A 17350-nucleotide genomic window follows, 5' to 3' on the forward strand; every position below is an offset into this window, starting at 1 on the left:
GAACTCAAACTCTGTTAAATCTTTAATGGGAATTTTAAATAAATTATCATTTGTTTTTTAAAATGTTTATTCATAAAGGAACATTCCATGGTTCTGTTGTGTTGCAAGTAGTGGTTGGATATCGAAGGGTATTTACATAGGAAAGGAGAACAGAAAATGGAAAAATAACAACAGATACCTTTTTCTATGCTTCTGCTGTTTTATAACTAGAAGTGTTAAGTTCTTTGTTCTTCCACATATTTAACTTATTAGAGTAGCTGTCCTTGTTAATTTGAACCATTATGTTTATTTTTAATGATAATTAATAAGAGCAGTCATGCTATTTATAATCTTTAGCCTCCATTTTTATATTTAAATTACACAGCAAGTAAACTTGGAAATTCATTTAATTTTGCATTACTTGAAATATGTTTAGTCTAATTTTTCACGTTCTGTATAGTAATGAAAAAATGTCATAAAATACTGCATATTGCATTGAATAGAAACTGAAAAATGTGTATGTAAATACAAGTTAAATACAATGTATGTACTTCATTGATTTTTAAAATATCCACATCTTTCAAGGGTGGAATCTTGTTTGTGTCTTTGAAGGATACAGTCTTTGAAAAGAACTAAATGAGTACAAAATCCTTTTCAAAAACCAATATATTGCAAACAGGAATTAACACAGGTCTTCAGCTCTGTGTCAGTTCAGTTCAGTCACTCAGTCGTGTCCGACTCTTTGTTACCCCATGGACTGCAGCACACCAGGCCTCCCTATCCCATCACCAACTCCCGGAGTTTACTTAAACTCATGTCCATTGAGTCAGTGATGCCATCCAACCATCTCATCCTCTGTCGTCCCTTGCTCCTCCTGCTTTCAATCTTTCCCAGCATCAGAATCTTTTCAAATGAGTCAGTTTTTTGCATCATGTGGCCAAAGTATTGGAGTTTCAGCATCATTCCTTCCAATGAATATTCAGGACTGATCCTTTAGGATGGACTGCTTGGATCTCCTTGCAGTCCAAGAGACTCTAAAGAGTCTTTTCCAACACTACAGTTCAAAAGCATCAATTCTTCTCACCTTTCTTTATAGTCCAACTCTCACATCCGTACATAACTACTGGAAAAACAATAACCTTGACTAGAATGGCTTTTTTTGGCAAAGTAATATCTCTGCTTTTTAATATGCTGTCTAGGTTGGTCATAACTTTTCTTCCAGGGAGCAAGCATCTTTTAATTTCATGGCTGTAGTCACCATCTTCAAAGATTTTGGATCCCCAAAAACAAATTCTGGCATTGTTTCCATTGTTTCCCCATCTATTTACCATGAAGTGATGGGACCAGATGCCGTGATCTAGTTTTCTGAATGTTAAGTTTTATGCCAACTTTTTCACTCTTCTCTTTCACTTTCGTCAAGAGGCTCTTTAGTTCTTCTTCACTTTTTGCCATAAGGGTGGTGTCATTTGCATATCTGAGGTTATTGATATTTCTCCTGGCAATCTTGATTCCAGCTTGTTCTTCATCCAGTCCAATGTTTCTCATGATGTACTCTGCATATAAGTGTAGTAATCAGGGTGACAATATACAGCCTTAACATACTCCTTTCCCGATTTGGAACTGGTTAGTTGTTCCATGTCCAGTTCTAACTGTTGCTTCTTGACCTGCATACAGATTTCTCAGGAGGCAGACAGGTCAGGTGGTCTGGTATTCCCATCTCTTTAAGAATTTTCCACAGTTTGTTGTGAACCACACAGTCAAAGGCTTTGGCATAGTCAATAAAGCAGTAGATATTTTTCTGGAACTCTCTTGCTTTTTCAATGATCCAGTGGATGTTGGCAATTTGATCTCTGGTTCCTCTGCCTTTTCTAAATATGGCTTGAAGATCTGGAAATTCACAGTTCACATGCTATTGAAGCCTGGCTTGAAGATTTTTGAGCATTACTTTGCTAGAGTGTGAGATGAGTGCAGTTGTGTGGTAGTTTGAGCATTCTTTGGCATTGCCTTTCTTTGGGATTGGGATGAAAACTGACCTTTTCCAGTCCTGTGGCCACTGCTGAGTTTTCCAAATTTGCTGGCATATTGAGTGAAGCACTTTTACAGCATCATCTTTTAGGATTTGAAGTTGCTCAAGTGGAATTCCATCACCTCCACTAGCTTTGTTTGTAGGGATGCTTCCTAAAGCCCACTTGACTTTGCATTCCAGGATGTCTGGCTGTAGGTGAGTGATCACACCATCATGATTATCTGGGTCGTGAAGATCTTTTTTGTATAGTTCTTCTGTGTATTGTTGCCACCTCTTCTTAATATCTTCTGCTTCTGTTAGTTTCATACCATTTTTGTCCTTTATTGTGCCCATCTTTGCATGAAATGTTCCCTTGGTATCTCTAATTTTCTTGACGAGATCTCTAGTCTTTCCCATGTTAATATTGTTGTATGGAGTTTTCAAAATCTTGTATTGCTTGTGCTCATCCATGCAATATAACCAGAAATACGTTCTCTTGATGTTTCTTCATCAAAGCTTTAATCTTCTCTAATTTAGAGTAAGTGAATATGAGTTCTGTTTGATTTTTTAGTTATATGCAAGGTGATTTCTGCTGTCTACTTACAAAAATTAAAACAGTAATTATTGGGAGGGAGGTTCAAAAGGGAGGGATATGTATACCTGTGGCTGATTCATATCGAGGTTGACAGAAAACAACAAAATTCTGTAAAGCAATTATCCTTCAATAAAAAAATTTTTAAAAAAGGCAGAAATTGCCTGAACTTATCTTTTATAATTGCATAACTTTTTGAAGCAATACTAAACAAAATTTACTTTTTCTTATTTTCTAGTTCTTATTCACATGATTGTATATCTTTCATAGTAATAGTTGAATGCTGTATTTTACTTTTTAAAGTATATAGCTATTTAGCTCTTGTCATGATTATTTCTAATTTAATAATATCCAACAGAAGTGATCTCATATATAAGTCATCTTTTAATCATTAAATGCTAACATTGACTACAAATTTTTTGGTATTTATAAATAATGCTGAAATTATCACACTTAAAAAAAAATAGCCTATAGGTTATCGTTAGCATCTGAAAACCCTGGCAGTAGTTACACATAAGTAATGATGCCTAGCAAGATTAGTTTTGCTTCATAAAATTCTTTATTATACTTTCAAATTTGATATATTAAAATAACATTAGAAAGTAAACTGATCAAATGAGAACATTGTAATTTCCAATGCTGTTGAAGAATCTGTTGTTAAAATGCAGTAGCTATTACATATAAATATTTTTAAAGAATTTTATAAAGTGACTTCTTGTGTCTATTTCTACTTTTAGAAATTCATTTTTTTGCACTTCCAAAAGTATATAAAGACATACTTTTGAATAGAATACAAGTTCCCATGAGCATGGAGAATTTTGGCTTTTTGCTTAGTGCTACATTTCTAGGTCCTAGAACAGTACCTGGCACGTAGTGGGCCCTCAATAAATATTTTGAATGAAAGAATTTTTAAGGATGTTTATTACAGTATTATTTGTTATACTCAAATAATTGAAACCATTTCATGTTCATTAGTGAGAGGATGATGGTGTAAAATAACCACACAATAGAATACTGTTGTACTGGAAAAAATTGGAGTTGTCTCATGAATATTTATACTGATATACATTGACAACACCAGTTCATTCTGTGAAAAAAGCAAGTAGAAAAACAGTTTGTATAATACAACACCACTTTCGTTTTTAATATTTTGATTTAAAAAATACATAATCCACTTATGCATAGCACTTCTTAAACTTTCAGGTTTCAGGATCCTTTTGTAATCCTAAAATTACCGATGATCCTAAATGGCATTTGTTTGTAGAATATATATGTATGTATTTATTTATTTAGATATGTATTTGCCATATTAGAAATTAAAGCAACATTTTAAAGTTTACTTATTCATTTAAAATAAGAATAATGACTTTATTACATGTTAGCATAAATAGTGTGTTTTATGAAAAATACTAGTTTCCAAAGTAAAAACATTTAGTGAGAAGTGGCATCGGTTTACATTTTTGCAACTCTCTTAAATGTCCAGGTTAATAAAAGACAACTGAATTCTCATATCTGCTTCAGTGTTCAATCCATTGTGATGGTGTTTTGGTTGAAGTACATCACAAAAATCTAGCCTCACACAGATAGGTAGTCAAAAAAACAGGGGAAAGTATTTTAATTCTCAAGTCAGATAGATAACTCTTCTTTGATATAGCATCAAAACTCTACAAGTAATAGTTTCTTAAAGATTAGTGTAGTATAGAATTTAAAGCCATGACAGTGAACTTTTCATACTAAGGCCTTTTCGTCTGTTTTACAGTTAGAATGGATCTTTTACCTACACAATATTTTATAGCTTGTGATTGGTCATTTGGAAAATATTGGGTCACTAGTTATTCGAATCTTCATAATGTTGACACATTTTAATATGCTGTACTCTAAAGTCACATTTGTAAATATCACAGCACAGTCTCATTTCAAAAGTTTTTTAAGCACTGAAATTGTTAAGCTCATAATAATGGATGTAAGTTTTAAAAATTCTGCTTTTCACTTCATTTGAAAGCTTTAATTTTATTGTGAATAACACAATCAGTTGTTTCTCTGAAACTGATGGGCATATTCATTCACTTGTTGAGAAAATGGCTGTGAAACCCGAGTCTAAGTAATTTGCCATTTTGTTCATCTACAAATAGCATTCCATTAAAAAGAAAAAGTGACTAATTCACTCTTATCATGATGATACTTGAAAAGCAAATTTTAAAAACAATCTAGATTTATTTTTTAAATAAAAAATGAAAAAGCATAGCAAAATGTTAACAGTGGTTATCTTAGGGTGGTGGGGAAATGGTGACTTTTTTCTTTTATTTCTTTTCATTTTTCTGTATTGAATAATACATTTTTATTATATAGTTTAAAGTGTTATATAAGGTATGTTATTTATAGGACAGCTTACACATAAAATCAAGTGAATGTGAATTATTAAGGTTATTTTCTTTATTTTTCTTATTAGGATTTAGGTCCTGAATATGAAGATACATTTAACATCTCATTAAAGTGGATTTTTGAAAATGGAAAAGATGTTGGGATAAGGTAAAGGATTTGGTTTCTACTTTGTTTATTTTGTAGTCTAAGCAGTGATTTTAACTAAATTCTCCCTTGATTATTTTTGCATAGGTGTGTTGGTTATGGCCCTGAGGAAGAATTGACAGATATAGTTGATGTTCAGTTTTTACAATCCACAAGACCACAGATGTCCTTCTGGTGTCGTTTTCGACGTGCTTTTGTTACTGTCACCCACAGGTTATTGTTGTTATGCTTAGGTAAGTTGTGAGAATGAGAAAGATACATTGTAGTCTAGATTTTTGCATGTGTATTTCATCAAATGCCAGGGTTGAGAATATACTTCTGTAATAGTTGTCATTATAAAGCGCATCCAGAAGTCTTCACTAAGATATAGTAATATTGAGGGTTTTTATAATGTCGGTTGGCTTTCCCGGTGGCTCTGATGGTAAAGAATCTGCTTGTAGTGCAGGAGACCCAGGTTTGATCCCTGGGTGAAAAAATCCCCTGGAAAAGGGGATGGCAACCCACTGCAGTATTCTTGTCTGGGAAATCCCATGGACAGAGGAGCCTGGTGGCTATAATCCATTGGGTTGCAAGAAGTTGTACACAACTGAAGGGACTAACACATACACAATGTCAGTATCAATCTAAGGGCTTAGGAAACAGTGCTATGAGAAGTAGGAATCAGACTTTGTCATATGAATGTTACAGAAAAAGCAAATACAGTGCATAGATAGAAATCCACTTTAGGAAACAGAGCAGGAAGATACAAAAATTAGCTTGTTTTTTAAATACTGAGTTAGAAATTAACTTTTTAAAAATTATTTTTAATTTTAAAAATATTATTTATCCAAATTAAAATTTTCATTCAGGCCTCTTAATTTTATGTGACTACTAGAAATTTCTTCTCTTTTCTACCCAAGTCCTTTAAAAATAATTTAGTTTGCTTAAAATTAAATGTTTACAGTCTCATAAGACTCACTTTTCTAGTAGCTTAATGCTGCAAAGAAAAAGGTTTGTGAAGCATGTTACTTTGTATTCAGAAAAAAAAAATGGAATTTAAATGTTCAGTTGTCAACCTAAGGAAGAAATTTTTTTCTGGAAAGATTAAGTGACACACTGGGAAATGTTTAATATTAAATTTTTATATTTAATTTTATTATATAGCTAAATCAAACCACTGTCTTGAAGACTTATTCCACTATCCCATTATGGCAGTTAAAATAATCACCTATAGAAACTGTCAAAATGGCTTTTTTTCCTTCCACTTTGTTACACCAGATTTAACAACTGACGGTTGTTTCAGGTTGCAACAAATATTACTGAATGCCACTGACCACAATTTTAAAACACAATATATGTAAATATTACAGGTGTAGTGATGGTTTGTGTCGTTCTGCGTTACATGAAATATCGCTGGACAAAAGAAGAAGAGGAAACAAGGCAGATGTATGATATGGTGGTAAAGATTATAGGTACAGTATTTGTAAAAATCTGAACTATTTTAGAATACTCATCATGTGATAAATTACTGGTGTCCAATAGTTGTTTTCTTTATAAATTTTTTTGATTTACTTTCAGATGTTTTACGAAGTCATAATGAAGCTTGCCAGGAAAATAAAGATTTACAGCCTTACATGCCTATTCCCCATGTGCGAGATTCTTTAATACAGCCTCATGACAGGTGTGTTCAAAGCATTATGAGTTGAAGTAAATCAGAATGTTACCTTCTGCGGTCATGAAAATTGCATTGAGAGTTATGACCCTTCTCAACAATAGCTGTTTTTACTATACAGGTGTCTTTTTGTACTTTAAACTCTTTTCTAAGCTTTCATCTATTATCGGCCTGATTTTAAGTGGCATAATAGACAACTGGATTTCTAAGCATACTTTTCTTACTTTTTAAAAGTCTCTACTTTATTTCCTTCAATTATATCCTGATAAATAAACAGAGACAGACAGTAGCCAGTGATGTTTTACTAATGTTTTAAAATACTTTATTTTGTTGTTAATGAAGCTTTTTAAATAAAAGAATTCAACAACAACTTCTTGAAAGTAAAAGATGATGTCACATCCTAAAGCAGTGTTCTTACCCTGTGTAAGATGTGTAGCAGCATATCAGAATCATCAGTAGAGCTTTTGAGAGGGGAAAATACCAATGCATTGTTCCACCTCTGGACATCCAAATATGATAAATTTGATGGGAATTTCAGGCACCTTAATCTTTTTGGGAAAAACTGCATAAGCATTGATAAGAACAGCCCTAATTAAGAATAACAACTACTACCTTCAGTTACTAATATTTGAAAAAGATGACAAACAAAGATGATAGTAAATTTGTCATTTTCCTTCAAATGATAGGAAGAAAATGAAGAAAGTCTGGGATAGAGCTGTTGACTTCCTTGCTGCTAATGAGTCTAGAGTTCGCACAGAAACACGAAGAATAGGTGGTGCAGACTTTCTAGTTTGGCGGTGGATCCAGCCTTCTGCCTCCTGTGACAAAATATTAGTAATACCTTCTAAAGTGTGGCAAGGTCAAGGTATGTATGCTTAAACAACAAAAAAATATAGATAGTTTTTTCAAATATAAAATTCTTATGTGTTTAAAATAGTACAACTGAAAGATATATGATGGCAAAGCTCCCTTCCAGCTCCATCCCATAGAAGGAGTCAGTGTTAGCTTCTTACTGTCCTCCCACTTTTCTGTGTGCTAATACAAATAACGTGGTTTGTCTTCACAGTGATATAGTACTAGATACATTACTTTGATTTTTTTCTCTTTCACTTACTAAAAGCAACCTAGTAGTAAAGATCTAACTGCATTCTTTTCCCCTGATATTTTTTGTGCAGATAATTTGTAATATATAATTTATATATTTCTTATTTATATATACATGTTTATATATGCACAAGTATATATTTATTTTATATTTAAAACATATGTAAGTGAAATCATAACTTTTTAACTTCTCTTTTTTTCTATTTTTGCTTGCCTTTTTCATTAAGAGTCTTTCACCAATGCGATACTTGCATATCTCATGCCAAGTCACTTTTGTGGGTGTCTTTCCATATTTTTCTTAATGTTTGTATAGTTGCAAAAACAGATACAAGTTTATAGGAGGATTTGGTGTTTGGTTGCCTTATGTACCTAAACCTCTACAAGTAATAACTGTTAGCACATTTGAATTTTTTGTGTATTAATGGTTAATTGCAAAAAGAAATCTCATGGCTAGTTTAATTTGTATTTCAGAACTAGTAGTGAGTTGAGTTTCTTTTAATCTTGTTGGATAGAAAGCATATTTATCAATGCTTGCTATACTTAGACTATATGGGAAAGGTAAGTTAATTGTTTTGAAATTGAAATAAAATGCAATCTCTCCCTTTTTTCTCTAATTGAGTTTCACTTTCAAAGACCTTGAATAATAGGTTCCGTAATCGTGGCATAAAAATGAAGCTTTGTTGCCAAGATGACACTAAACCATTAACTATTTGTTTTAAAGGGTGCATGCTGGGGAGTTCCCTGGTTAGCATTTCAGGCTTTCACTGCCGTGGTCCAGGATCAATCCCTGGTCAGTGAAGTGAGATATCCCAAAACCGAGTGTTGTGGCTAAATAACAAAATGGTGCGTGTCTGAAGAGTTGGTATAATAGTTACAGTAGTCTTTTGAGTTCACTACCACTGCAGGCTATTGTCATTTAATGGTACTTTCCCCAAGTAACTGTTAAATAGTCAACCTTACTGAATTTTTAGTTCAGTTTCTAAATAGTACTTAAATAAGAAATTGATGATAATATTAGTATGTCGAAAGGTATTTTAAAGCACCAGTTAAAAATTAAACACTATCTGCTGGGAAGCACAAGAATTCTCTATGCTTCTGACAAATGTCATGTTTGGAATAAACAGCATTCATTTAAAGGACCCAAAGGTAGCTCCTGAGGTATTTAAAATGTATCATTCAGTAGCTACTGTATCTTTACATAGCCATGGGAATTAGAGTTTAGTTAGATCAATCAGTTTGATCTTTTGAACTACTTTCTGACTAGAATTGGCCAGGGATAGTTTCTTCCAGGTCTTTTATTTTCTGGAGTCTTGGGTGTAGGCTAAAATAAGGTGATATGAATGTTTCTGTTTTTTCTGGTTGAACCCCTGCTAACCTAGGTCATTATTAGAATTTCAAGGAAGTCAGACTGTCTGCAGCTAAAAGGTCATCTAAGAACAGAATCTATATACTGCTAGAGAAGTTCGGAAGGTACTAGAGGTTCATAAACCTTCTTGATGTGAGATTTGGCAAAGATTTTCATATCTAGTGACTATACCTCCATCCCATGTCAAACACTGGTCGAATATTCATACTCCAGATGTTTCTTATTACTGACACTTCTGAAAACTTTAATTGATACACTCTGGTTTTTGTCTTGAACTCATCCTTTCAGCCTTCCTGCTTCATGTATTTGGGAACTCCAGAATCTCTGATTCTTCAGTGCACATTCTTTCTCCAGTTCCTTTAGCCTTTCTCCTATCTTTACTTCTTTTCCTGTCCATCTTAGTTTCCTTGGTCCATCTTTTCAGTCACTCTCTTGCTAGTACCCTTATGTCATCACCTGTCCTTAATCTTACCCTGGTAAATTCCAACCAAGGATGGAACTGTTTATCTCTGCTTGTCTGTATGCTAATGACTGAGCAGAGCAAGGAAAGTCATAACCACTTGGCAGACTGGCACCTTTATAAATAATTAACTGCAAGTAGGTTGTTAGTACTACTTGCCTTTCTTGTTCTTACCATTTTTTGCTAGTCACTTCAGTTTCCTATTCTACTCAATAGCAGTTTTAGATCTCATCCCCTCTTTTCAAACCTTTGCTGTTCTCTGTCTTCTGATTCTCAGTTGATGATTCAAATAGAAGCAATTGGATTGTACCTGCCTCAAATTTCCACCACCAAATCCATAGAATTACCAGAATCTGTCCTATCCTGGTAGCTCAGATGGTAAAGAATCTGTGTACTGTGGGAGACCTGGGTTTGATCCTTGGGTTGGGAAGATTGCCTGGAGAAGGAACTGGCAGCCCACTCCAGTATTCTTTCCTGGAGAATTCCACGGACAAAGGATCCTGGCAGGCTGTAGAGTCCATGGTGTTGCAAAGAGTCAGACATGACTGAGCAACTAACATACAGACATGCTCATCCTCACCTCCTGTTGCAATCAAGGAGCTTTCTCACTTAACAGGGACCCAGCCCTTCTTTTTAGAGGATCCCTCTGGATCTCATTCCCTCTAGTCTTCTCCCATATCTTCCCTTACTGTGTTTTAAATTCCTGCCTCTCCTGGATCTTTTCATTAGCACTGAAACATACTGTAGTCTCATCTTTAAAACACATTGTTGCACTATACATTGTCCTGTAGCTGTCACCCTGTGTCTCTACCTGCATATAGCCAAACAGCATTAAACAGTTTACTCACTGTCTTTACTTTTTCACCTCCCATTTATTCTTTGCTGCTAAGTTGCTTCAGTCGTGTCCAACTCTGTGCTACCCTGTAGACGGCAGCCCACCAGGCTCCCCCATCCCTGGGATTTTCCAGGCAAGAGTACTGGAGTGGGGTGCCATTGCCTTCTCCCCATTTATTCTTTAGCTGACTTCAGTCTGTTACCCATCCCCATCATTTCAAGGAAATAGCTCTCAGACTTTGATGTTGCTAATTTCAATGGACATTTTTCTTTCTTGTCCTTATTTTACTTAGCAGTATTCACAATTGAACCTGCCTTGGTACTTTCTTGTTTTGTGGTTGCCACTTGCTTCTGGTTTTCATCCTACTTCTTAGCATTTCTTAATTCTTTTTTTCCAAATTTTCCTGGACCTCTAAGTATTTAAGTCTTTCCAGGCCATCTTTTATCTTCTCCTGGTCTCAAATGATCCTATGCTGCAACTTCATTTGCTATATATATGTTGATAACTTTCAATTTTATATCATGCACTAAGTCTTCTGTTTTGACTTTCAGATTTTTATACACAGCTGTGTACTTGTCTTCTGTACTACTAAGAAGCGCCAGACTTTCAATACATGCGCGCACATAATGTCATCTCTCTCCAAACTGACCTCTCCTCCAGTGTCCTGTTTAATTAATGATACCGTCCCCTCTTCAGTCGGTTCTGTCAAAAACCTGGGAGTCATCCTTAATCTCTCCCTGAGTCCCTACATGTGCGGTCATTAAACAAGTCATGTCAAATCTGTTCCATAATAGATTTGACTGATTCTGTCCACTTATTTCCATCTTCATCATTGACCTGTCTTATCCACATTGCCATCATCTCCTCTTGGACAACGTAATAACCTCTAACTGGTCTCCTTGCATTCATTTTTTACCTCCATCTATTTTCCACATAACAGTCTATTTAAAAATTTTAAGAGATCCCGTCTTACTATTCCTGTCCTTAAAACATTTGAGTGGATTCCCATTGCTCTTATGGTAATGTCCAAGGACTTTAATGTGGCTTACATAGTCCTCCGTAATCCAGCATCTTCCTCAGGTTTATCTTTCTGTTGTTCCATCTCTAGTCACAGTGACTGTCTTTTAGTTATTTGAATATATCAAGTTCCTTCTTGCCTTGGGCTTTGTATAAGCTGTCACCTTTGCTTTAGATGTCCTTTACACCTCTCTTTATTCTGTCTCTGTTTATTCTTTAGGTTTCAGCATAAATTTTTTCTTTTTTAATTGAAAGATAATTGCTTTATAGAGTTTTGTGGTTTTCTGTCATACATCAACAAGTATCAATCATAGGTACACCCTCCTCAGTGTTATCTGATATTCACAGATGGGCTTAAGTACATTGACAGCTTTCTATACCCTTCTTTCTTAGAATTTGCCACAGTTATAATTTCTTTGTTGATACTGTTTTTCATCTGTCTCCCCCACTGTAAAGTGTGAGATCAGTGACTCTGTGTCTGTCTTGTGACTGTGTGTGTCTTATTCACCTTGATCCAGGGATCTAGCTCATAGTAAAAGCATGCAATGAATATTTTTTGAATGAACTCAGTGACTGAATACCTTTCAATAAAATGGAACACTGGAAAATAGTAAAACTAATTTGTTTTTTTATAGCATTTCATTTAGATAGAAGAAATTCACCACCAAATAGTTTGACACCATGTCTGAAGATTCGAAATATGTTTGATCCAGTTATGTAAGTATTATGACAAAAGGTACATGCAATTTTTTAATATTTGGATGAAAAATACATGATAGTCTTATAATGCTGTGTCTATAATTGAAAAATCTCCTTTACTTCTAAATATTAACTACCAAAATGTTATGGTTTTCCCAATTCTTCTTTTTAAATTTGAAACAAAGTTTTCCCAAAAGACACAGGTGTATAATGACTTGAAAAACTGTTTAAAATCTTTGTATTTACTGTGAATCCCTTATAGAAGACAGATGCTTGAATCAGATTAATGACAGATACGATGATAATCAACAGTATCCTTTATTAAATGTATGTCATGTTTGCCACCACTCTTTGCCTCTGTAGGCAATATAAATAAACATATCTGCTGTCTTAAAATTTCCAAACCCTTATAAAAAGTTTTCTACGAAAGGTACATACCCTCCTTTCTATAAGATTTGTCTACCTGTCATTGCAATATTTGAGGAACTTTTATGTCCAGTTACCATTTGAGAAACTTTTCTATATAATTACAGTGACACGTGCATTCCAGAATATAGTATAGTTAAAAGTTACTTCTTTAAAATCCATAATATTTTACATATAAGCTGTAATAATCTTTAGAATTTGCTTCCTAGAGGTGACTGCTTATCTGTCCAGTAATAGGACAAATCAAATTCTGGGTTTTTTTTTAAAAGCTGATAGTGGAAATTGTAATATATATAAAATATGCATAATTCCCATCTGATAACTCATTTATTTCAAGAAATAGTTGATATGGTAGATTAAGTAATGGTGAAATTGTTAATGTGAAAAGCACTGTCAGCATACACACACACAACACACACCCCCTTCATTTTGCAGAGGTAGAAACAACAGTGTGGTGATCCCTCTACTGGGAGTCTCACCCTATACCTTAGAGATTAGGAAGTCTATGCCAGCCCAGTATTTTATTACCTGAGATGAAGATTTATGATTTGAAGTGGAATGGCCTTTTCCTCTGCCCCACCGTCTGTATCTCACAAGAAAGACAAATGTGTGTTACTATAACAGAACCTCTTTCATAATAGTAAAGTGACTTATTTTTGCAAAATGTTTGTCCTGTATAAAGTTTCTAATATTTTGGGGAAAAAAGCTCAGAATATAATATTTACTAAGAATTTTCCTTAAGTTAGGAATTTGAAAATGTCATTAAAAAATAATACTTTTATAAGTTTATCACAACTCATTGAAGTGTTTGTTAACACTTGTTTAGATAGAAAAGAGAAATGACTGTAAGTGCAAAGGATTTTAAACATAAAATTGAAAACATATTTATCTTGCTATGGTAGGCTGATCCTTCTTCCTGTGGTAGGCTGATCCTTCTTGCTATGGTAGGCTGATCCTTCAGTGCCTCAGCTTGTACAATCTTACACTGGAAAGTGAGAACATAGCTGGGACTTCTGAATGCCAACATTTTTAAATCTACCTACTGCTAGTAACAAGCATTTATATACTATTAGTTTTTTACAATATATGGTTTTTAAGCTGTCCTGATTCTAGTTAGGTATGTGGTGATGCTAGTGGTAAAGAACCCACCTGCCAATGCAGGAGACATAAGAGACGCAGGTTCAATCCCTGGGTCAGAAGGATCCCTTGGAGGAGGGCATGGCAACCCACTCCAGTATTCTTGCCTGGAGAATCCCATGGACAGAGGAGCCCGCCAGGCTACGGTCCATGGGGTTGCAGAGTCAGACACAACTGAAGCAACTTAGCATGCACTCGTTGAAGAGACAGAAAACTTCTTTCTAAGTAAGAATATGGCTGTTGATTTTTGTTTTCATTAATTTTTTAGGGAAATAGGGGATCAGTGGCATTTGGCAATTCAAGAAGCAATTTTAGAAAAATGCAGTGATAATGATGGCATTGTTCACATTGCAGTAGACAAGAACTCTCGTGAGGTAAAGTAACTTTCACCATTGAATTCTACATTTTGAATTGTTGCTATTAAACTAAGACTATTTCTTTCTTCCTTTTTGTTTTCTTTTTAAAATATTACAGGGTTGTGTATATGTTAAATGTCTGTCTCCAGAATATGCTGGGAAAGCTTTTAAGGCATTGCATGGCTCTTGGTTTGATGGTAAGAAATTCGAATACTACAAACATTTTGAAAAGATAAATTATGGCTTACTGTTAAATTCCACCAGATTTTAAATTAAAGAATCTTAGGTTATCATTTGTAGAGTAATAATTTTAATTATTTTATTTGTGTTCATTTATCTTTTACCACGGTTTGTTTTCTATTAATATTAAGCACATTCATACAGATCTAAAATATTATTTTTATCTTACAACAGGGAAATTGGTTACAGTAAAATATTTACGACTAGATAGATATCACCATCGCTTTCCCCAGGCTCTTACTTGCAACACTCCCTTGAAGCCATCAAATAAACATATGAACTCTATGTCTCATCTTCGTCTTCGGACTGGCCTAGCCAATTCTCAAGGAGGTTCCTGAAAAGACTTCTTCCACTCCTAAGACTGTTCTTTACAGTAGGAAAATTCCTGTTTGGCTTCCTGTCTCCCTTTTTAAATGCTTTTTGTATGTAATATTTTTATTGAATACAGCTCTATTTGAACGTTCCAGAAATCTTAAGGTTCCAAAGGGACTTAGCAGTGAGGCAGCAATGCTGAGTAGATAGAGTAATTGTTTTGTTCAGTTTTTGGAGTTCAGTTAAGCCAATGCACTTAAAAGTTTTGCATGAGGAACATTGACCTTATTAAGCATTTTCAAATGTGATGGTTGTATTTTTGCACCAAGAAGTGTTTGAATAACCACACAAAAGCATGGGGAAAAGGCTTCTTGTTTTTCCATAATTTCCTGTAAACTGATATTGTGAATTTTTGTATTCAGTCACCTAAATAGTTCCTTACAGGCTAATGTGGTAAAACTGTTAATTTCCCAATTTAACCTTAGGTTTCTATTGCTTGTAAGAGATTCATTTGCTACAGCTGGAATATGGGAAAATCAGTTCGGGTTTAGTGGTTACATAAAAGTGTAAGTGGATGTTCATGTACTTAAACTGGCTTTTGTATATATGTATAAATGCTGGTGACGGCCAAAGTAGTCTGTTTTGTGAGGATGTCTGCATTAAAGCAGTAAAATAAGCTTCCTATTTTATTCATAATCTAATGTGTGTATATATATGTATGTGTATATATGTGTGTATGTATATATATATGTGTGTATGTGTATATGTGTATATATACACACACATATATACATATGGCTATACTATCATACAGATCAAACAGCCGAACACCTGGAAGTATTAGATACAAGTTTAAAATAACTTTTATAGGTTTTATATAAAAATGTCTGAGTATGATTTTGTGTGAAAGTTCCAATATCAGTTGTAATAGATTCAAATTTATGTGAGCAATAAAAAAGCAATTGGCAGATATTGGGAAACTATTTTGTGAAAAGCTGTATTTATTATAAATACTAGGGCTATGACATAGTACCGCTGGGATTAAGTCATTTTCCCAATCTATTTATAATTTAATGAAATGTTAGCTTCCCTGTTGTATGTCAAGTTTAAAACAGGGCACATTGTCGCAGCAAAATGTGTATTTGAAAAATTCCGTTTGCAATTTTGGGTTATGAAAGGTCGCAGTATATTAAATGCACGAGTGATGGTCACTTTGTGCCTGGGTATTTACTTTGTTTCAGTAAAGTTACTTTATTATGGTTTATGATTTCAGATTAAAATAGTTATGGAGCAAAGTTTACTTGTAGCAATTGGCTTTTTAAAAATAACCTGTTGATATATCATTGTCAGTCCAAATGAATATGTGAAAAAGCTGAAATTGTACCAATCTTGATTTTGTTTAAAGCTCAGTTTCCTTTTATTTAAAATTGTATATGTGTTAGGTTTGCAGCATGAACTTGCACAGTTAATGCACGTTTCCTGGTTAAGTAAACATGATGCACACTGTTCTGTAACAGAAAACCTTATTGTGCCTTACCTTTGTGCTTTTGTGGGCACCATGTTTATGAAGAATAAAAAATGATTTGTTACCTGAAGAGAATAAATTTTAAATTCTCAGTGTATGTCTCAGATGCTAACGTGTGAAAATATAAATATATATATAATATATATAATAACCAATCTTTCTGTATTTTATGTGCATCACAGTGATTTATCTGAGCTTAGTGACCCCATCTTGTGACCTGTTACAAGAGTGAATGTAAAAAAATAGTTGTGGCATTTTAAGAGGTCGCCTTTCAATGCATATGCATCTTTTTCTTGCTTCTAAAACATATTCCATGTAAGCATTGTACACTTATTATTGTAATATATACTATTATGCAGCTTATTTTACCTGAAACTGTTAAGCCGACCAAGATCCCTCCCTGCAAGACAGATGGGAATGTGTATAATAACTAGATATTTGAAAAGTTCTGAAGTTTGATGTAATCTGTTACTTGTCCTGTTTAAAAAAAGGAAAAAAATTCTAATTAAAAATTTATTAGGTTTTTTTTAATGTGTCTTGGCTTTTAAAAAAATTTTTTTAAGTGCTCTGTGTGTTTATTATATTATTTTTAACCAGTGAAAGTAGATCCCTTTATTTTTAATCTTTTTGGGTATTTGTAAATATACATATGCTATAAAAGTGGATGAAAGTTAATTTTAACTTTCATCCATAAAGTTAATTTTCTTTATGAAAATATCTTTGTCTAACTTTCAAGTGTTTGGCTCAAAGTGGGGCAAGAATATAGATCAGATAGCACTGCTTGGTTTAGCTAAACATTTTTTCATAGCAAGACTTGCTCAAAAAAGGAAGCCATTCTTTCATACATTCTGGCTCAAACACTTTATCATAAATAGTCTGTGGTCTTGCTACTTTGAGTAGCGTTCCTTTAGATTTTTAGATGGTTTAATCAAGTAAAAAGAAGATTTAGTTGGTAGAATTTTATTGATTGCTAACAAATGTCAGGCACTGTTATTTGTTAGGAGTACAAAGATGAAAAAGACATGACACAATCTTCAAGATGGTCATAATCTAGAGGAAGAACATAGACAGCTTACTTAAAAGGTACTGTTGAAAATACAGTGAGTGAAGAAAGCAGAAT

The 17350-nt window shown here is 33.8% G+C and overlaps 1 protein-coding gene across 1 annotated transcript in view; it reads left to right on the forward strand.

Annotated features, from left to right (window-relative positions):
- The window catches only part of LEMD3 (LEM domain containing 3), a 73598-nt gene extending 56839 nt beyond the window's left edge, over nucleotides 1-16759 (forward strand). The window contains exons 5-13 of the mRNA XM_027542449.1: nucleotides 5026-5105; nucleotides 5190-5335; nucleotides 6452-6553; nucleotides 6660-6762; nucleotides 7440-7618; nucleotides 12171-12252; nucleotides 14066-14171; nucleotides 14272-14350; nucleotides 14568-16759. Of these exons, the coding sequence (XP_027398250.1) occupies nucleotides 5026-5105; nucleotides 5190-5335; nucleotides 6452-6553; nucleotides 6660-6762; nucleotides 7440-7618; nucleotides 12171-12252; nucleotides 14066-14171; nucleotides 14272-14350; nucleotides 14568-14731 (1041 nt within the window). The 3' untranslated portion in view covers nucleotides 14732-16759. The remainder of the gene's footprint in view (nucleotides 1-5025; nucleotides 5106-5189; nucleotides 5336-6451; nucleotides 6554-6659; nucleotides 6763-7439; nucleotides 7619-12170; nucleotides 12253-14065; nucleotides 14172-14271; nucleotides 14351-14567) is intronic.
- Nucleotides 16760-17350: the final 591 nt, after the last annotated feature.

Source organism: Bos indicus x Bos taurus, chromosome 5 (assembly GCF_003369695.1).
Source record: "Bos indicus x Bos taurus breed Angus x Brahman F1 hybrid chromosome 5, Bos_hybrid_MaternalHap_v2.0, whole genome shotgun sequence".
NCBI classification, from domain to species: Eukaryota; Metazoa; Chordata; class Mammalia; order Artiodactyla; family Bovidae; genus Bos; species Bos indicus x Bos taurus.